The following is a 23,342-nucleotide window of genomic DNA, read 5'->3' as shown; positions in this document are numbered from 1 at the left end:
TCATTGATACAATCATTGTGAGAAATGACTACCTTCAAGCAGTTCCTGATATCGAGTCAAAGATTGAGAATATTTTTTGCAAACCAGCAGCTGGGGGCACAGTTCATTACATCATGAAATGTGATCCAATGATAAGACGGCTGTCACATCAGCATCAGGACAGGATTAAGCTTGAGTGGGGAGTTTACCAGGTTTGCGACAGGTATCATGCACTTATCTGTTACCATTGTCAAAGGTATGGTCATACTGAAGCAAACTGCAATGCCAAGAAAAATGGTGAGCATCCCGTTTGCTTTAAATGTACAGGCAACCACAAGTCCAAGGATTACACATCTACAAAGAAGTGTATAAACTGTGTGAGGTTTAAGAAACAGAATACTGACCACTCGGTGAATAATAGTTGTTGTGTTGTGTTGGAAAGCGAGATTGACAGGATCAGAAATATTACAGATCATGGCTACTAATGTTGTGAGCTCAATGTTGAAATATGGTTTGTTAATTAAATATTCAGTCAGTTGGAAACAAGACAATAGAAATCAGAACTTTAATTAATGATGAGAATCTGGATATTCTTGCTTTGGCTGAAACATGGCTGAGTGAATACCCATACAGACTACATGAGCCAAGGTATAACCTTGACATTAGATGTAGAGCATTTGTAAGATGCGGACCAAGGATTTACAATAAACTGCCGGGTGATATCAAAGGTTGTGCCTGGATCGATATCTTCAAAAAGAAATTGAAGACATATTTGTTCAAGGAAGTTTATGACTTTAATGGCATGGAAATCAAAGACAATTATAGATGCTAGTTGCTTTTGAGGGAGGCTCTGTTGAGCGCTGCCTCGCAGTGGAGCGGAGCCGTGAACAAACACCACACGTAACAAGTATAATGGAACTAGGAAAGAGTAAGAGAAGATCAGTATGGAACTATTTCATGGGACAAGAGCAAATAATGAAGACAAAAGAGGAAAAAGATCTTGGAGTGATCATACAAGAAAATCTCAGTTCTGATAAACACATAAACAAAATATTTGGACTATCATATAAGATGTTGACTAATATAAGAGTGGCATTTCATTACATGGATAAAGATATAATGAAAAAAATCATCACAAGCATGATACGCCAAGGCTGGAATATGCAGCAGTGGTATGGTCTCCGAGCTCTAAAAAAGCTATAAGAAAACTGGAAAGGATACAGAAGATTGCTACAAAGATGGTGCTGGAATTAAAGGACCTCACATATGAATAACGACTGAAGGAAATGGGACTGCCAACCTTACAGGATAGAAGAGAATGTGGGGACCTAATAACAATGTATAGGATAGTAAATGATATTAAAAAAATAGACAAAGAAGACCTGGTGCTGTTGGTGGAAGAAGATGGAAGGACAAGAGGACATGAAAAGAAGATCAGGATGAGGCAGCGTGTGAAGGATGTTGGAAAATACAGTTTTCCACACAACGGTGGAAAAATGGAATGCATTGGATAAGGAAATTGTTGCAGCACATAGTGTGCATAACTTTAAAGAAAAAACATATAAATGGAGATGTGGAGACAAGACACTATGAGCCCTGCTCGAACCCTGTACAATACAACTAGGTAAATACTGAACTGTCTCCTTCTTCCAGAATGAATATCCTTAGTCATTCCTTTACTCATAATCTGAACAGGAAACTTCACATCTGATCTCTTGCTGAAACAGCTTCTATGAAGTTAGGCGTTCTGCAGCATCTCTGCCAGTTTTTCTCCTCCCTCCAACTGCTAACTTTGTACTCTGTACTCTGAACTTTGTTTGGAGTACTCTTCACATGTTTGGGGGGTTCCACTCATACAACTTTATTAGATAGAGTGGAATTAAAAGCTTTTTGTCTCATCAACTCCTGTCCTCTGACTGACTGACCTTCAGCCTCCTTCTCACCTCCGAAATGTTGCATCTCTTTCTATCTTTTATCACTATTTTCATGATAACTGTTCTACTGATCTTGGTAACTGCATGCCTCCCCTTCTCCTGCGTCCTCGCTGCGCAACGCTTTCTTCTTCCTCTCATCCCTATTTTGTCCAACCCTCTAATACAAGAGTTAACCAGTACTCTCAATCATTCATGCCTTTCACTGGTAAACTCTGGAACTCCTTCCCTGCTTCTGTATTTCCATCTTCCTACAACTTAACTTCTTTTAAGAGAGAGGTGTCAAGACATTTGTCCTGGCTTTTGGATGAATCTTTTGGACCTTTTAGGAAACTTGCAGTTCCTGTGGGCCTTTTTTTTTTTTCTCTAACATTGCTATCCTTGGCAGTGTTCCCTCTTACATAAAAAAGAAAAAAGTTGTTGTGCTTTCTTCTTCCTCTCATCCCTATTTTGTCCAACCCTCTAATACAAGAGTTAACCAGTACTCTCAATCATTCATGCCTTTCACTGGTAAACTCTGGAACTCCTTCCTTGCTTCTGTATTTCCATCTTCCTACAACTTAACTTCTTTTAAGAGAGAGGTGTCAAGACATTTGTCCTGGCTTTTGGATGAATCTTTTGGACCTTTTAGGAAACTTGCAGTTCCTGTGGGCCTTTTTTTTTTTTCTCTAACATTGCTATCCTTGGCAGTGTTCCCTCTTACATAAAAAAGAAAAAAGTTGTAGGTGTCTGCCAACACTTAATCACACCACTTATTGTGGTGGGTGGATTCTATCCAAGTGAGGAATGAGTGCCCTCTACGTCCCATAGCTCAGTCCCCTTGTGTTTCTGCTGTCTTTGCCTCCCTTTCTGTCCTTTCTTGGGCAGTCAGGGTTTTTTTACCCTCAGGGATACCAGTGTCCCTGCCGAAGCCTGACCTAGCTGGTTGGGGTGGAGCTTGCAATCCCTCCCTGTACAAAAGTCCACAGCCACTACCAGAGGTAGAGGTAGAGGTCAGGGCGAGGCTCTAGGCACGGGCAAGCCTCTTGCCATGATCCTGATCCAGTTCTGCTGGGGGATCTGACTGTGCAAGCTTCTTAGATGCCAAGGCACCAGAGGGGCTTGCCTACCCATATGATGGATGCAGGGGAGAGCTCACAAGATTCCTGTGTCTTGAGAGGGACAGGAGGATCCCCTCACCCTATTTTTAACTATGGGAGTGTTAGTGTAGCTACAGACGTGGTGCCTGCCCGTCGGACTATTCCTGGGGTAAAACTTTGGAGGGTTCTACGTGTAGGCTCCTGGAATGTCCTGTGCCTCTCAGAGGATCACCGACTGCCTCATCTATCAGATGAGCTCAGTAGACTGAGGGTGGATATGGTGGGACTCTCTGAGACAATGGTCACCTTGTCAAGGGGGTAGCCATTGGTGTCTCCAGCAGACTGCAGCCATCCATTGTAGAGGTTACTCAGGTTGATGAGCGTATAATGTGACTATGGCTGAAGCACAGTCTAAGCTTCATGTCTGTTGTTGCAGTATAGACTCCTACCGAGGTGTGTGAAAATGAAGAGAAAGAGACGTTCTACACCAAACTCGACTCTGTACTGGACCAGTGTCCCTGCCATTATGCACTTATTGTCTTGGGCAACTTTAATGCTGTCACTGGCACTGAGAGAACTGGCTATGAACTATGTGTTGGTCCCCATGGCTCTGGTACCAGGAACGACAACAGCTCTTTCCTTCTGAATCTTGCAAGATCCAGAAGGTTAAGAATTGCAAGTTCTTGGTATCAGAGACCAGCGCTGCACCGCTGGACTTGGTATAGCAATGCCGGAGGTGTAGCAAAGGAGATTGACCATAATCTTGTTAGTACTTGTTGGAGGATCCTTCCGAACTGCACGGTTTTTCGGAGTGCCGAATTCTTTGCGACTGATCACAGGCTTGTTGCGACACTCAAGTTTCATGTCAAATCTAGAAAACCTCCAAGGTATGATCACACTGTGTTATCTTGAGAAACTGAAGGACTTGACATGTGCCAAGGAGTATGCAGTGACAGTCTCCAATTGGTTTGGAGTGCTTGACACTATCAAGGACCTGATAGAGCTATGGGATACCTTCAAACGTGAGACTCCTTAGGCTGCCAAGGAATGCATTGGGGAGCACCTAAGGTCACGGAGTGGCTTCGTGTTAGTAGAGACGCAGGACAGTATTGAGGAGAGTCACACTGCTGGGAACCCCGACCAGTACAGGGCTTTGTCACGTAGGACTAGAGCTCTCCTGAGAAGGGACAAGGAGAGGTATGTCAGGGGTCTCGCTGAGGATGTAGAGTGTCATTTAGATGCTAATGACCTCTGACCTACTTATTGAGCCCTGAAGAAACTCCGCTCCAAGTCTACACATCTCAGGTGAGTGCAATCCGAACAGCAGATGGCTGCCTTGTATTGGATGCAGATGGGCAGATGGCTCATTGGGCTGAGTACTTTGAGCAGTTGTTCATGGTGGATCCTCCAAGCAAACAGCTCCAAACTGCAGGGTTATAGATGCTGGATGCTGATCTACCCACTGATGAAATGGCACCCTCCATTGATGTCAAAGAGGCTGTGGCAAAGTTGATGGGTGGAAAGGCAGCTAGCATCTGTAACATCAGTGTGGAGCTGCTCAAAGTGGAGGTTGAGGCCGTGATGCATTGGTTGCATGCAGTCTTGACTGCTGTATGGCATTCAGGTACCATACCTCCTGACTAGAAAAAGGGATTGGTCATCCCTATCTGGAAAGGGAAAGGGTACCGTCAGGACTGCAACAACTACCGTGGTATAACACTGCTCAGCGTGCCAGGCAAGGTGCTTGCCCATTTGCTGTTGATGTGTATCCGCAGTCACTTACTAAAACTCCAGAGACCTGAACAGTCTGGGTTCATGGCGGGTAAGTTAACAACTGACCAGATCCTAGTGCATCGTTTACTGGTGAAGTGCCGATGTGAATTTCAACAGGGTATGCTTACAGCCTATGTCGATCTCAAGAAGGTATTTGACTCAGTGCATCGAGAGTCACTCTGGGATCTTCTGTGTCTCCATGGGATTCCTACAAGGATTATTGGTCTATTAACTGGCCTCTACTCCGGGACTGTGAATGGTGTGAAGTGTGGAGGGGGCGTGTCTAGCTTCTTTCCTGTGAATGCGGGAGTGAGGCAGGGATGCGTGCTTGCTCCATCACTTTTCAACACTTGCATGGACTGGTTACTATGCAAAGTTGTAGACCAAAGTCATTGTGGAGTATCTGTCAGCAATACTGAGATTACAGATCTTGTTTTTGCTGATAATACAATAATCTTTGCTGAGTCACTGGAGGTTCTGGTAATGGCTCTAGAGGCACTACACGAGGAGGCAAAGCCCCTGGGATTCCAGGTTTCCTGGCCCAAGACCAATGTTCAGGTGTTTGGAGGCTTACTGGATGAAACAATTTTTTTTTTTTTTTTAGGTTGAGGCCTATAGTGCCTGTAGGCTTACTTGAAGAGTGTGTAGGAAGCGCTGTTCAGCTTCCGCCCATTAGTGGCGCAGGCAATTTTATTTATAGTGGTACCCATAAAAAAAAAAAAAAAACATATTAGAACCCATATCACCACCCAAGCTCATCTTGGGTGTAACCACCTAGAACCTGGTGACATGTAGGTAACTTTAAACCACTCAATAAATGGCAAATGGTGGGATTCAAACCTACGTGTGGACGTCTGCCCGATCCCATGCTCACCACCTTATCCAGTATGCCATCGCCTCCCTAAATACAGTCTGTCCATGCATGTGGTGAGGACATTGAGATCTCAGAAAGTTTCACATACCTTGGTAGTGTAGTACATAACAATGGTGGGTCAAGCCAGGAAGTTGTACGGCGGATTGGCCTGGCCCATGGCGTTATGGACTTGCTCAACATTAGTATATGACGTCGTTACCTGTGCAGATGGACAAAGGTTCAGATCTTCAAGTTGCTGGTGATCCTTGTCTTACTCAACAGTTGTGAGACATGGACACTGAAGAGGCGAATTGATATCTTTGGTAGTAGATGACTTCGCAGGATCATGGGGTACCACTAGTATGACTTTTTGTCAAATCAGCGATTGCTCCATAAGACTGATTCGAGGCTGATAACCAGCATAGTTCGTCAACGCCAGCTGCGACTGTATGGGCACATAGCACACTACCCAGAAGCTGATCTTGCATATTGGGTTGTCTCCGAAAGGGATAACCCAGCATGGAGGAGGCCAAGAGGACATCCACAGAACTCATGGCTGCGGCAATTTGATGCCTCCTGCTGAGAGTTACTTGGCATGGGATGGGAACCTGCATGGAGACTTGCTAGGTGTGACTGCATGGATAGTGCCATAGGGTAGGTGAGGCGACATGCCCCCCGGTGTATGCCTCCCCATGATTGATTGATTGAATTAATCTCAACTGACTGCAGGCACTCAGTAGATGCCCCCTTTTTGGTAAGGCAATCTGACAGTTGTTGATCTGTATCCAGATGACTTCAATAATCTCCTTTTTCTCCAGCATGTCTCATATTACAGCCATATTAGTTCTCAATCTTATGTCATTTAGATTTTAATGACCTCTGACCTGCTTATTGAGCCCTGAAGAAAAGTGCATCCACCAAGCTCTTGTTGTCCACAAAACAGTTTAACTTCACACCCTAAGATTTCACTAAGCATCTTGGATTTGTACACTGCAGATTTGGTGCCCTCCAGTAGTGCCTGTGTTTCAGCTGAGACAGTAAATTTGACAACCCCACCTTATCCTCCGTGACTGCCAGAAAATTGGACAATGCCTTTTTTTGTGATCCTTAATGAAAATCACATTTGTTTTTGTTAACCATTTTATCTGTTTTGGCCCACTGAATTGATATGGAATATTGGCCAATATCATCCACTTCCTCATAGACATCATTTTCCTGCTAATTCCTATTCTCCTTTTTCTTGGTACAATTAACCTCAAAGTTAAAGAGCACCATCATTTCCACATTATCATCCAACACCTGAAGGTCCTTGTGCACATCTGGCCAACTTTCACTACCATCCAAATCCCATTTGATATTGTAACAATCCTGTGGATTTTCCTGCTTTATTCAGAATTCAGCCAGATTGCCTAGATTGCAATTTTCCACTAATCTTATGTACTCCTTGCATCTGCTTACCCAGCTTAACTTGTGTCACTATCTTCTGCGAATCTAAACTTCAACTTGATCAGATGACTCTTCAGTTTCCCTTGTATTTTCAGCTTCCTCAGGTGATTCTTCATTTTCTTCATCACTACTCTCCTCGATAGGTTCTATCTTTGCACTGTCTACACCAGCAGCATTGTTACAATCATCAAGCTGCTGTACACCATGGCTTTAGATCAATCTAAAAACACAGACTTTCACATAGACTCTTCCATGTCTCACCAAAACTTGTTTTCCATCTCTTCTTCTTACAATTCCTGGGCTGTGCCACTCATGACTTCCAGCATGTTTGCTGAATACTTCATCTCTATTCTCAAGATCATTTAAATCATTAGCCCTTAAATTATACCTTAAGGCTCTAAACAACTGTTTACTTGATTTAGGTTTCAGAAGCTCCTTTCTAACAGCTTTCAAATCATTCAGATTATCCCTTTATCCCTTACAATATTTGATGTTTGTAATCTTTTCAATGCTGGAGGATCACATGTATGTACATTTGGTAGTCCTGGATTGTGGCCAAATACAAGTTGATTTTGGTGAAAAGCCAGAGTGATAACTGAGTGTGTTCCTCGCTGACATTGCCCAAGCAAGCGTTACCTCCAAATCACATGTGCTTTCATCCATAATTTTCCTCAGTATATTGCCAATTCCTGCATTTTGTTTTTTCATAGGCTCTGTTGCTCCAGGGGCTCACTGTAGAGGTAGTCATGATCTTTATGTTGAATGCTTCTCTCATTGCATGCACTTCCTCATTGTTGATTAATTGTCAGACAATATTTTTCTTGGAGCACCAAATATGGTGCTCCAACAATCAGTGACTCATTTGTCCTGGTGTCTGCTTCCACTTGCCATCCCCATCACCAAAGAGCACAGGCTCACTTTTCATCTCACATACACTTGCCTTGTGAATTAGCCAAACAGAGTGAACACTGGTTTCCCTATGGAAAATGTGGCCCAATTCATATATTTTTCCCTGAGATAGCTGACATTACCAGTTGTTGTTCACTATCATCCAAATTACAAGAGGGTAACAGCATAGAAGTCATAACAGAGTCAGAATGTCATGCCTTGTTTGGTAAATTTGAAGTAAATTTGCTCAAATTTGGACATGCAGTGATCCCTTGTTTATTGCGGTTAATGGATACCAGAACCACCGTGAAAGGTGAAAAACCGCGAAGTAGGATTTTCCCCACCCCCCCCTGGAATTTTCGTGTGTATATGTGGGTACCAGAATGTTTAAAATGTGCAAACAATATTTGTACTTTACATATACATTATTTTACTTAAATTTATTTAATTATAAGACCTTATACAGTAATTATACATTTACTCTCTCTCTCTCTCTCTCTCTCTCTCTCTCTCTCTCTCTCTCTCTCTCTCTCTCTCTCTCTCTCTCTCTCTCATACGATATGTGACACTCACCCTCTTCTGCCTTCTTTGATCATATCCAAAAGTTTCACTTTTTCAGTGATGGTTTTAAAGATCCTAAAACACTGCAAATTGCCTCTTTCCTTTATCCGTTAGGAATAGATCATCTAATTTCAACACCATCCTCAACCTCTAAGTCACTTTCTTCAATCTATGAAGTAGCCACTCTTGCCCAGCCTTCCAGAGCCAAGTGAATTGCCAAACTTCTTGGGTATATCTGTTGCTTGCACCATATCTCAATGTCTTTCTGCTAACTCTCATAGCTCAACTCCTTATCTAGCTTTGGAGGCCACATGCAAGACATATGATCAACTACCCTCTGTTACCAGTGTTAAAATGCTGCTGGTCCTCACCATAAGCATTTTATGTGTCAAATCCACGGCTCAACCCAGCTGTTTACTTCTGCTGGATCCACCATGTTGTTGTGGTGTCATAAAGCAACTGATTCAAATCCTCCAAAGTAACACTAAAACTGTGACCTAATATTTCCTCTCAGCACATCTAGACCAAGCCTGAGACTCAGATATAAGGCTTTTAAGAGACAAGACCAATTTTAAGACAGACTCTAAGAATCTTTCTTAATACTGCCACAGGTATTCAGTTATAATCGCTGAAATTCATTCTCTAATATTCATTTTATTATTTATTATATTTTTTTCAGACCTTTTGATAATCTTCCTTCTGCTAAACTCTTTTGTGTTCTCTGTAATATTCAGCAGATGTGTAGATTCCTGAAAGTAGCATATTTATATTTTTATCCTTTCCTGAAAGATCCTAGAAACGGGATATAAACTAACTTTTTCTGTCATTTCTATATTTAATTCAGCGGTCATACTACATAGGTCACCCTGCTTCTCTTCAAGCTTTTATGTCTTAAGTCTTTTTTTTCTTGAAAATTGTGAATATCAGATTACTTCATCTGGAAACACAAGCTTTCCAACTCCATAAGGGAAAAATTAGGACATTAAGTGAGATGAATTATGTTGACTTATTAACCATTAAGAAAAACTATAATGATTGTAATGAGTTTCCACTTTCAACAGACTAGCCAGGAACCAGTGATGATAAAGGAGAGTGAATTCTACAGAGTGGGTGACTTGGTTGATGGGAAGTCTCTATATGATGGAACTTGGTGGGAGGGGAAGATAGTTAAGATAGTACCCAACCCCAACATTAAGGAGTCCTTAGATGGGGATGATGGCTTCTTATATCATTTTGTGGATGAGAGGTAAGTAATGAGGAATGTTTTAGATACAGTATATTTATCTACATCATTCCCTTTAATCTCTAAATTGAGATGATAAATTACTTATTTTTATTGATTTCTTTTTGTGTGTGCATGTGTGTTATTAATACATTCCCTGTGATTGGCAGCATGGCTAGCTTGCCTGCACTGCAATACAAATAAATTATCGTCACGTCAGTGCTAGTCAAGCTAGCAAAGCGAGAAGAGCAGAGTGTTGTCTGAGAGAACAACCAAACGAACTGGCATCTTCAAAGTGTTTGCCCACTGTTGGGTTGCATTGCATACCGTGAAATATCTATGACTTATTTTCGATACAACCCACTGGTGGGCATACTTTATTTGTCGATATTCAGTGCATCTCTATACTGTACTATATTTTTCATTTCCTAAATTTGTTTATATATTTTTGTATCTTTGTTTTGCATATTTAGAAAATGAATGCTACATAGTTTATGGTCAACTTACTCCAGCAGAAAGAGAGATAAGATAAAATAAGATCATAAAGATGATATCAGGAAAATTATTAAATTACGAAAAGATTAATAAAGAAAATTATTGAAGCTTATCAAGGAAAGTCCAATTGTGATATCTCAGTTTGAATTATTTGTTATAGAAAAGTTTTATGTTTTGAAAAAAAAAATGCAAGATAATATAATTTTCTTATATGTCTTAGAAAAAAGAAGAAAAGTATTTTTCCGTTAATTTGTATAACTGATTTTTTATTCATTTTTTTTTTACTTATGTTTATTAATATATGCAAATCAAAAGGGTCACCAATGTCAGCTTTTTTTACAATTCTTCCAAATAATATCAGGAATATATCTATATCTATCTATCTATCTATCTATCTATCTATCTATCTATATATATATATATATATATATATATATATATATATATATATATATATATATATATATATATATATACATACAGGCAACCCCCGCTTATTGAAGGGGTTACGTTCCTAAAAAATACTTCGTTAAGCGAAACTTCATTAAGCGAAGAGATTATAACAAGTTTAACCCCTGACTTGAACTTCCATTGAGAGTAAATAAAGCGAGAGTGCATCATAGTACAGTGAAAGGTTTAATAAAAATAAAAATTATGAAGTTAAACATTTAGGCAGTTTAATTTAAGCAATTATAATGTACACTAATGTATGTATGTATGTAACCTTATAATGTTGATGATCTTAAATTTATGAAGGGAGGGAGAGTGAAACGGGAAAGACACTAACTGGCAACCTGTGGAATGTAAACAAAGGGCACATCATTGTATCACGTACAAAACTTATGTACCACATTTCCACAAGGCTTTCCATTTTATCAATTGTAGAGTCACGAGTTCAGGAGGTTCTTTTAGCTTGCAAGGAAGATACGGTCTCATCAGCCTTCTTAATAGAGTCTGCTGACTTGAAAATAGTAGACAGTAAATGGAGGCAAGATGGTGGCGAGCAATGCTATAGTTTTCTCACCTCTCTTGTGTCCGTGAATAATATCCAGCTTCACTCTGAGAGTAAGAGACTTCCTGGTCTTCTTAGGAATGCTAGGCCACATTGCAGGGCATTTTGGTGGTTAGTTGAGTGAGGGAAGACAGAGCTGTTGCTGATGCTGTTAATGTTTTAAACAGTCCATGAGAGGCTTGATCTTGATCTTGATTCCACATGTGTCCCAGGATTTCTCCTGAGGCAAGCCTTAGTATCGGCAGCTCCTGGTCTATTCAAAAGCCTGTTGGCTTGCGTGATACAGCGGGGCTTTCAAACTTGGAAAAAATTACCTGGATAAAACTTCGTTAAAGCGAGTTTGGTGTTCGTTAAACGGGCAGATGGTAGTAAAATGAAATCTTCGTTGTAGCGAAATTTCGTTGTGTGAAGCTTTGTTAAGCGGGGGTTGCCTTTTATATATATATATATATATATATATATATATATATATATATATATATATATATATATATATATATGTATATACAGTAAAGTCCCGGGTATATATATATGTATATATGTATATACAGTAAAGTCCCGGGTTACGTTGGTCTCGAGTTATGTTAAACTCGTAGTTACGTCAGTCCACTATAAGGCAATTTAAGATTAAAAAAATTGAAAATTTATTAATCGTAAAACGCGGGATTTATTGTTATTGTTGGCCGCCAGGTGTCACTAGTGGTTACCCGCCACACCGCCCGCCTCACGCTTGAATACAATATCACCCTGCCTCAGTTCCACCACACCGTTGCCCCTGGCAAGTGTAATCCTACTTCTGCGTTTACTGACTCAAGTTCTTAGTATCTTGCTCAATGGCACCAAAGAGAAAACTCCTTAGTGACAGCAGTGATGCTAAGAAAAGGAAAACCATTACACTACAAGAAAAAGTGGACATAATTAAAAGACATGAGAAGGGAGGCAGCAGCTGTGTGTGAGGGAGTGAAGAAGAAAATGGGAGGCCCATTTCCATGACAACGGGGAGGTTGATGACCTTGAGGGCTCGCGCACCCATCACAACTCGGGAGCCTTCGCCGGGGCCACACGACACTCGCAGCTCACTTGCACCGTCTGCGCCTGTCTGCTGATCCCTATTGCCCTTTCCTATTGCATTACCTGCTCCGCTGCCCACGCTTCTACTCCCACCGCACTGCACTACGCTGTCCGCCCTGGGCGTCACAATATTCAACCTGCCCACCCTCCTGGCGGCCTCAGGCATCAACCCCTTTCGGCAACCTGCAATCCTTCGCGTTCGCGGCCTTAATCAACAACCAAAACAAGCTTGTGTTTCATATTCCTACATAGTTGTAAATAATATAACAATATAACCTTTAACTTACCTGAATTACCTTAAACAATGATTGGTTGAAAACTCGATAATGTGCTTTGGAATGTACGGAAACTCGAGTTACGTACAAAATCAACTTACGTCATGTTTCAGGAACATAACTCTGACGTAAACCGAGACCTTACTGTATCTATCTATCTATCTATCTATCTATCTATATATATATATATATATATATATATATATATATATATATATATATATATATATATATATATATATATATATATATATATATATATATATATATATATATATATATATATATATATATATATATATATATATATATATATATATATATATATATATATATATATATATATATATATATATATATATATATATATATATATATATATATATATATATATATATATATATATATATATATATATATATATATATATATATATATATATATATATATATATATATATATATATATCTCTCTCTCTCTCTCTCTCTCTCTCTCTCTCTCTCTCTCTCTCTCTCTCTCTCTCTCTCTCTCTCTCTCTCTCTCTCTCTCTCTCTCTATATATATATATATATATATATATATATATATATATATATATATATATATATATATATATATATATATATATATATATATATATATATATATATATATAAAGAAATCAGTGAAGATTGTCAAGGAAAGTCCAATCTTGATACCTATTTTGAAGATTTCTTATAGGAAAGTTTTATGTCCAAGATTAAAAGGTGTTTATGTGAAAACTCCTGTATGACCCACCTGTGGGTCACATCACAACAGTGGATAGTAGCTGATGACCCACCGGTGGGTTGTATCACAGGGAATGTGTTAAAATTATTATGGTTTTACACATTTGGCTGATTCATGTTTTTGACATTCAGTATAAAATGTAGTCTCATAACTTTCAATCCACTCAACATCTGCACGGAGACCTGTTGAAACAATAATTACCTAGAGTAGTATCAAGCTCTGCATTAGGGTTACTGTGAATTTAATCCAAAATATAGTGGTCTCATAATTTCCAATCCACTCAACATCTGTAAGTAGACAAGATGGTAGACATCTGCAGAAACAATAATTACCTAGTATGGTATCAAGCTCTGAATTATTGGTACTGTGAATTTCTCAGTGGCCCACTTGTGACCTCATTAAACATTTCCCTTGATGTCTTGCATCACATTGGGCAGTAAGAGCCTTTTAAGACACTATTCTCCTTTCATAAAACTCTATATCATATATCAGGTATTCCCTGATATATGATTGTAATTGGCTCCTGAAAACCTAATAGAAAATGACTGGTCGTATAGTGGACTTTTAGAATGAATACAATGAATAGAAATGTGTTTCAGACCTTTATATGTGTTCCATAAGTCCCATAAAAATCAAATATTCCATGTAAATACAGTTAATGTATTAAGTAATGAAACACATGTTGTATAAATGAAATAAACACAAGAATGAAGCAATTGAATTTAGGTAAATAAAAATAATTTTGTGCTTAACTTCCACTATAGTGCTGTGTATCTTTATGTAGGTACCCCTCAAACCCATAGAAATAATGAAATATTATATGTACAGTTATTGCCTAAAGTAAATACAATGAATGCAGAAATAAAACAATATGATGAAGATAAAGAGAAATAATTCTTATACAGTGGTACCTTGAGATATGAGTTTAATTCATTCCATGATGGAGCTCGTATCTCAAAAAAAAATTTCCAGTTGAAGTGCATTGAAATGCTATTGATCCGTTCCAGCCTCCCCAATTTTTTAACATGTTTCTAGGTAAGGAAAAGGTATTTATAAATGAAAAAATATTATATAGAAACATAATAAAACATATAAGAGAATATGAATAGATAAACTTATTTTGTAAAGTATATTTATCTCGCAGGGGTGCATTCCATGGGGACGTTACTGCGTTGCAACTCCACCCTCACTTGGGACTGTTGATCAGCTAGAGTGTACAAATATGGTAACCCACAGGAGTGGTTGCTCTTTTGACTCATTGACGACCTTGTTAACATTTTTCATAGAATAAATGAAGATTCAAGTGAGCAAGAAGAGAGAGAGAGAGAGAGAGAGAGAGAGAGAGAGAGAGAGAGAGAGAGAGAGAGAGAGAGGCCGTGCCACTGCTGTTGCAGAGGTTTGTTTACATTGTTCCATCCCCCACCTTGGTGATAAGCATTGGTGGAAGTGGGAGAAATTTGTTTTGCCTCTTCAGTTACATCCACATGTATACTTTATCAATGCATAAAAAATATATAAAATAAAAGCAAAAGGTAAGTGTTCTTACCTTGGAGACTGACTTTTTCAACTAATGGTCATGAATGGCAGAGGAGGAGGGAAAGAGGAAAGGATGCAGGAACAATTAACACATAAACATTTACCCCTTCCTGGTGGCAGGGCAGACATATGTAATACCAGATAAAAAAATTGTCTATATAGTTATATAGACTCGACTTTCATCCATGCATCTATACATAATTTCCTTGCAAATGGGCATTCCAGATTGACATCTATATATAGACTCTACCGCAAAACTGAACAAACAATTGAATCAATATATAAACTCTGCCACAAAACTGAACAACAAGATTTGTACTACCAGATAAGAAATTGTCTATATATGAAACGTTCAGAATAGTAGTGATGTGAGCACCACCGCGGCTGATATTGAGGTTTGTATAGCATTTTCTTTGTCTCACCTTCAGCTTTCCGAATCTGCAACGTCCAAGTCAAAATTCAACCTGCAACATGGTCGAAATTCCCATTCTTTGGAGGGGTACACATGGCCATGTGGTCGTCGACAAAAAAAAAAAAAAACGTGCCCACTCAATAAAGATGTATGTACTTGGGCAGGCAATGGGAGGCCTGAATTTTCACCCTAGTGTGTCTCAGCAAGCTGTGGTATAGCACTATCTTTTTCCTATTGTGTTTGTCTCGCATTTGTGCCGTCAGAAGTATTATGGCAGTAAGGGTGAAATTCAGCTAGTAGTGCAGTCATTAATTGGCCGTATCGGCATCGCATCTGGAAAGTTGTTATTGCACACCCGTACTACTACTACTACTACTACTACTACTACTACTACTACTACTACTACTACTACTACTACTACTACTACTACTACTACTACTACTTTTTTTTTTTTTTTTTTTTACTACTACTACCTCCACCCCATGTTTATTGATGCGTCAATTAGGGGCTCCACTACTTGGAGGTCATTAGCCCCAACTCTCGCTAATGACTGTGGCATCCAACCATATCTAATACTCTATAATATAAACATTAGTTGTTAGCTATAAATTCACTCTACCTCTACTCTATCTACTCTTATGCCACTCTCCACCACTGTAGCCTCGCAGTCAAGGCCACTTAAATCTGCAGGTATGGGAGTGGAATGCCTTGTCCCCCTGAGACACAGGAGGGCTGATCTGAGGAGGGAGAATGAAAGACGGCACCTCATCCATGCGACGACATGGCTCCTTGGCTGGTGCTTCTTTTCTGCCATTAGGTCGGCTAGTCTTGAGTAGAAGCACTGAGCCTTGGAGCCCATCCCGCCAGATGTGGTGAAGACCAGAGGTGTGAAGCTGCCCTGGTCAACGTGTTGGATTCTCTCCCCATACGCTCGGATCTTCTCCTGCTCATTCTTGCGGTGGGCGGCCTCCAGGAGAGTTCGTGGTGACAGGCGGCCATCGGGTCAAAGATCCGTATGTCCATGAATGCTTTCTGTCCCTTGTCCAGAACCCTCGTGCGCTGACGTCGACTCGAGCCTCGTTGGTGGTGTTGGCTGTTCTGTAGCGCAGGTGCTCGCCGTCTAGCGGTAGGAGGGTCGGTTCAGTGGAGACATCGTGGCACACCTCCTGAGCATGCTGGCGGTCAGATCTCTCACCTCATCGTGCCTGATACATACGAATCCCCTTTTGCACGTCATGGTGTGGTTGACGTCATTGGGGGAACTACACACACAGGTACTGGGGAGTCCTTCCACCGGCCAGCCGTACCTCAGAGCAATGGCGTCGACAAATTCTTGTTTGTTGAGGCTGAAGCCCTTCGCTCCAATGGGCAGTGACGTTAGCCAGTTAGAGGCTCCTGTTTCCTGTGCAGTGAGGATTTTTCTCACTGTGGTTGCAGGCAGGATGTTTATCAGGTCTTCGAGACAGTTTCGTTGATGTTGTTGCCTGTCTCTAGATATAATTCGTCTTTGCTCAGTGACTGCACTTTGGGCTATTTCACCATGTGCGTCCTGAGCAATGATCTTCTGTGAGGGACCTGGTGAGCTTGAGGGAGTTGAGGTTCTCCACAGTCGCTAACTTCTTAGGGAGGTGATTCCCATCCCGCCCAGTCTTGGTGGAAGTTCGAGCAGCGCCTCTCCCCATCTCCGATGGTGTGGGATCTCAGTAACGCTGGGATGAAGGTGTTCCTTATCGAGACCTCCAGTGGTGCAAGGAGAGGGCTGATGCCTGGGATGGTGCGCATGGCGAATCTCCATCGATGCTGCAAGCCGTGGGTGTAGGCGGAGTAGGCTGCATGAGGCTCAGTCCTGGCCATGTCAGACAGGACCTCCACCTCATGTATCCACTCCTTCACCTTCTCTCCTATGTACTCCTTCTTGAACTCCTCTGTTCCGATGACAGCACCCAAATGCCGCTGTCCATCCTTTGTTATTATAACTCCACTGCCACTGAAGCTATCCACTGCACTGTCATAGTGTTCAGGCTTTACAATAAGGACGGACTTAGCGGCACTGGGTGTGTACCCTATGATGGGACCATTATCGTTCACTAAGCCCCACCATTTTTCAAGTCTGTTATTTTGCCGGCCCCTGACAGGTCATCCGCGTACGCCACTTGCTTCACACTCGTTTTCTCATATGAGATAACTTGTTGCAGCACTGAAAGTCCGAGGGCGTACATCGCCATGGCCACTGGGTCACCTTGTGTTGTCCCTTCCATGGACTTTAACACCTTAACACTATTACCACTATTACTACATATGTACAAATCCGAGGGGTCACTATATGTGTTTTCTACATAGTGTGCCAGAGAGGGACATTTTACTCGAATGTTATGAAGCATTGTTTTTCTGTTAATAGTGTTGAAAGCGTTTTTGGCGTCCACTAATAACACCGCTTCACAATTGTCTTCACTGAATATTTCCCTCATAGCGTGGATGGCGGCTTCCTCCTGCCTGCTGTCCTGCACACACTTGCAGGTTCCCGCTGCCCTCCTCACGTCGTCCTTGACCACCGTCATGACGCATTTACCCACGATGCGTCTTATCACCTCGCCGATGCCAATTGGTCTGCATCCCGGCTTTTTGTCCAGCGGGATTAATCGGCATGCGGTGAGAGCCTCGACGTGGTGACAATTTGTGGTGGCAAGCTTCCTCGCCAGTGCTGCCAGGGCGCCGCATAGGTCGTTAGCGGCACTGCCACAGAGTGCGCCGCTCAACAGGCGACGCCACCCTCTAGCGTCTAGTCCTGAGGGACCAGCACTGCCGTGTGTCTGGAGAGACTTCTTCCAGATCATCTCTCCAGTTATCACCTCGTAGATGACATCATTGGGCTTGCGGAAAGGCCCCTGCATCCTGAGGCCCTCTTCGTCACTGGGGAGGATGTTTTCCTTCAGCAGGTGGATGGTTTCCTGGTGAGGGCAACACACCACCTGACTGCTGTTCATTAAGTGCCCGCAGAGCCTTGGACACCTGTCCTTGCCGCATATTGTCAGCGAAATTACGGGCTTTGTCTTCCTGCCTTTGTTGGTTTCCTGATGGTCTTGGCAGCCTCTTCTGGATGGCTCAGGCTTCCTCCAGGAGCTCATCCAGTTGGTTGTTCTGCCATAGACCCACTCTTCTTGTGACGGCTTTCACGTTTTCCGCCACCTTCGCATTCCTATGTGTCTTTTGAAAGAAGAGTTTTGGCAGTGTGAAGAATAACTACTACTACTACTACTACTACTACTACTACTACTACTACTACTACTACTACTACTACTACTACTACTACTACTACTACCCATATCCCAACCACACACTGACGAATGTTTAGATAGGGGGAGGTGGAGGAGGAAGAGGTGGAGGGGGAGAAAGATGATCATGAGGAGGAGGAGGAGGAGCCAGCAGCCAATCATCGCTGTGTATTCATGTCACATGATTTAAATAAGGGAACTGATTAGTTCCAGTCACTCTGCTCACCACCAACACTGCCACTGCCACCCCCCACTTAGTCTTACATGTGGTTTTCTGTTGTTCAGAACTGATTTTCATTCATTTCAGATTGTCAGATGTTGATAAGCTACTCCAGTATTAATGGTAGTAAATTTAGGGTAACAGGAAAATTTTTAAGAAAATTTTTGGGTTGAGGCACCAATTTATTTATTTCCTATTTATTCTTCACTTCCATTATCGCGTTTTCCACTATCTCGCGTTTTTTTAGGCACCAATTTCGCTCGATAATGGAGGTTAGGTGTAAATGGGCAGATTTTAAACTCTGAAAATAGAGTGAAAGATTTCACCTAACATTTGAGGACTCTCACATGCATTTAGATCATTATTAGATCCCAATGTTTTGCATTTAAAAACTTTAATATTTACTAGTTGTCTACATTCCAATCCTGTTGTGAGATGTAAATATGCAACTGGCATATGGCGTTGGCATTGACTTTCTTTCTTTTTTTTTTTATGCTAAGTCCTATAGCACCATTAAGTATACGTGAAGGGTATGGAAAGTACTGTTCATCTTCCACTCATTAGTGGTGCAGGCAATTTTATTTATAATGGTAACCACCTAGAACCTGGGTATCATTGTGACATGCAGTTAACATTAAACCACTCGACAAATGGCAAAGTTTCAAAGTGGTACATGGTAGGATTCGAACCTATGCATGGACGTCTGCCCAATCCCACGCTCACCACCTTATCTACTACGCCACCACCTCCCTGAGAGGCTACAGGGCTAATAATCATATATTTTTTTTTTTATATTTTTTTACATGTATGCAAGATAAGAATGTTGAATGATAGGTGCAATTTTAATTGTATGAAAGTGTGTCTTACCTCAAGGAGTAACAGCATCACACTGTAAAGAACGCAGTGAAGCTTGCTTGTGTCTAGATGAAGATCACTGATCGGCGATCTCGTGTTTTGTTTTGGTTCATGTGGTGTATGGCCATTTAGGCAAATTCTTCCTGACTAGTGTCATTCTCTGTGAATTACTGGTAAGTATGACATATTATGTATTGTTATCTTGAAAGAAAGAGTTGGTTTGTGGTGTAGTACCAATTATCACTTTGTTTTTCTGGGGTTCAATTTTACAGCCTCAGTTACTATAGATTACTACCAACTATTGCCTCAGTCCTGAACCTTGGTCTCATAGGACGCAGGCTGATTTTCTGAGACTTTTTTTGGAGAAAAGGTGTGTCTCATGACCCATCAAACCTCTGCCAGGAAGGGGTTAATCATGAATTGTTACTGCACTTTCTTTAAACAAAAAAAAAAAAAGAAAAAGAAATAAAATAAATAAATAAAAAGTTCAGTAAATAGTGTGAAAATGATAAAAGAACAAACAAAATGCACAAGATCTGTGTGAAAAACATAGGTACTATCTCATTTGAGGCTAGACCAATGTGAGCACGACTAGCGGCAGCATCCGCAAGCATGACTGGAATCTCAAAATTTTGTGCATATCTCAAAACAGAAAATGGAAAGAAAGTGGACAAAAATGTGGCTTGTATCTCAAAACACTTATACCTCAAGTACCTTATATCTCAAGGTTTTACTGTACTTACTCTCCTTATAGTGCATCCATGAATAATTTGTTTTTACTTTCTCTCACTGTAGTGCATCTATATGTTACCACCCCCTCCCAGAGGCTGGAAGGGCTGTTGCCTTATTAGTGTAGTGTAGTGGTGCAATGATTAGTTAACTAAACAAATACAGTAATGCTCCGCTTAACGAACGTTTGTCTAACGAATTTCCGGTTTAACGTAATATATAAAGTTAGACCAAAAGTCTGCATAACGTACAACCACATGCGTTTTAGCGAATTTTCTGGGTTTGAATTTACTGGGTGCGGGACCAAACGCGGCAGCTTTGCTGTGATTGTCTGGCTCCCCGCCTGTCTCTAGCATTCCTGGAGCTGGATCCAAGATTCTTTAACCCTTTCCTCGGCCGAAACAAGTATACTCGTTTTCTTTAAATGTTTCGTTTGCAGTTGTTGATGAGTATACTCGTCTAAAATTTGACCTTCAAAAACCAGCTACAGACGTATATATTCGTTTTCACTAAATGTTCCGTTTTCAGTCGTCGACGAGTATACTCATCTAAAACGACCTTCGAAAACCAGCTACAGACGTATATACTCGTCGATTCTGAGCCTTTCTAAGCCATTTTACATGTGAAACGAGTATTCTCGTCAAATCGTACGCCTGGCAGAGGCGGCAGGGTGGAGCGGTGGGATTTCAAGGACGCTCTTTCTAGACTTGCTCCGGCAACCACTGTCGTCGCATGGGTGTTGTTTTCATCCACATTACCACTCATTTTTTGTACCCTTTTAAAATAATTTACACCCCAAATGTCTAGTTCTGAGGAAGATAGCGAAAATGAACCTTCCCTCAGAAGCTTAAATACTTATAATGACACTGCCAGTTCATCAGACAATGAATATTTCTCGACAAGTGAGGAGGAGGAGGAGGAGGAGGGAGGTGGGGGGAGAGCTTGGAGTTTATAGGAAGACGAGTTAACTCGTATATGTCTACAAAAGTATTTTCAAAATAAAAAGATAACCACAAAAATGGGAAAAACAGTAATGGCACCAATCGCGATCTGTGTAGTTTTCATTGTTCGCCAGCTGGTTTAATTCACAAGTTGGTCCTGCCTATCACGCCGAACTGTCGCTCTTGTGGAAGCCCTATTGAAAAAATATATATATTGATATTCGTGCCTACATTCCTCATAATATAAACGTTTGGTTATTTCACTATGTGTCTGATTGAAAATGACATAAAAATATGCAAATATATTTTCCTAATGGGGCAAAGTGTGGATGTACCAGTGTCCCATCAAAATATTTTTTGTAAGTCTAATAGTACATATATACCTTATCACAAAATTGTCAGAGTTTCTGCATAGGATAATGCTCCACTCAAAAAGCGTAGAGCAAATATCACTGAGTAGCATTTATAAAAAAAAAACAATTCGGAGTGTGCCGAAATAACCTGGCCAACATTACCGAAACCGAATTTTCCTAACTGAATCATAATAAGCGAACTTGGTACGCCTTTTGATCTCAGAAAGTTTCTCAGAGTTGGCGCTGTCCATTTTCTAAGTTCATCCTGACTAATATCCATAGTGTTATCCATAGTGAAGTCGTTGTGTAGCGAGTGTGGCGATGGCTCTTAACACGCTAGATTTGTTTACGTTTTGATAGAACAATCTCGGTGCATGTTAGAAAATATCCTCTATACTGTTAATTTCCTAAGACTATTAATTGTTGTGATTTTCTGTATGAATATAATTCATATTAATTTTTATGGAAAGAAAAAGGCATTAAAACTACGCTTTACCTATTAATGATCTTTTCTATTTTATGTCCCAGAAATAGAGATGGTAAAGAAGAGCGCTCTACATATATATAAATACTTCCACTTTTTTTAGCTTATATGCCACCAGTACAATCTTAGAAAGATTATAACTATTTTATTAAACCATTTAATATTTACAAAACGTGCAGAAAAGTACGTTCCAGTTGACCAACGTGCTGTGAAATAATTAACCCATCTGGTGGTTGAAGGCACCTACATAGCAGATCGCGATCAGTCCCATTACAAGCTGTTTTCATTATCAACATGAAAAATACTATATAAAACCAAAATGAAAAAATTAGTCTGAAAAAGAAACGTTTTTAACTAAAAAATTGTTGAGGAAGGGGTTAAGAACCTCAGAGCAACCTCCTGCCGCGAAATGGCTTCCATGAACGCTTGGAGGGACGGTGACAAGGTTGCTCTGATGTTGCTGGGAACACCACCTCTGGAGGTGGTGTTACTGTCTTATATATGCATATATGTTCACAAAACAACATTTCTGTTAGCTTTTTACAAACCTTGTCCCCAAGAAAGGATTGTTTTGTAATGCATAAAGTGAAATTTTACATGAAATTCCCAAAAATAAAGCAGAGATGATGAGATCGGCCACAGACGGCGGAGATTCCAGCGACTTGGCCGCTTATTCTTCTTTGTAACCTTTTTAGATTGGCGTGTTGTCTTTCACCACGATATTGAATTTGTTTCCATTCCTCTATTGCCTGCCATAATGGATATCATATCTTAGTATTCATATATGCTCATGCCATGAGGATATCCTGGACTCTGTGGCAGTGAGTGATAGTGAATTACGTATTTCATTAGTATTTTGCGGTTCGACTTTCGCGGCTTCACTGTTTCGCGGTTTTTATACATACTCATAGATATGTTCTGCGGTGTTTTCGCTATATCTCGGGATCTGTGGCGTCACTTATTAATGCTGTACATATAGCAATTCGGTAAGTTGGTGTGTATGTAAAGCATACATGTATTGTTCGTATTTACATATGCAGCCTCACCCAACATCTTCCCTTGTTGTATCCAAGGCCCAAAGAATAGAAGGTTGACCTTACGTGCAGCTCTAAGGGGGTGAACCTGTTGACGTCATAGTGATGTCAGCAGGTTCACCAACAGGGGAGCATCCTCCCACGACGTGTCTT

The 23,342-nt window shown here is 40.7% G+C and overlaps 1 protein-coding gene across 2 annotated transcripts in view; it reads left to right on the top strand.

The window, feature by feature from the left end:
• Positions 1-23,342, top strand: part of LOC123511345 (E3 ubiquitin-protein ligase UHRF1-like) — an 87,279-nt gene that overhangs the window by 21,999 nt on the left and 41,938 nt on the right. For both annotated transcript variants that reach the window (XM_045267148.1, XM_045267149.1), the window contains exon 3: positions 9,572-9,756. In XM_045267148.1, the coding sequence (XP_045123083.1) occupies positions 9,572-9,756 (185 nt within the window). The remainder of the gene's footprint in view (positions 1-9,571; positions 9,757-23,342) is intronic.

The sequence above is a fragment of the Portunus trituberculatus genome, chromosome 31, assembly GCF_017591435.1.
Source record: "Portunus trituberculatus isolate SZX2019 chromosome 31, ASM1759143v1, whole genome shotgun sequence".
NCBI classification, from domain to species: domain Eukaryota; kingdom Metazoa; phylum Arthropoda; class Malacostraca; order Decapoda; family Portunidae; genus Portunus; species Portunus trituberculatus.
This window is presented reverse-complemented; position numbering and strand designations above follow the sequence as displayed.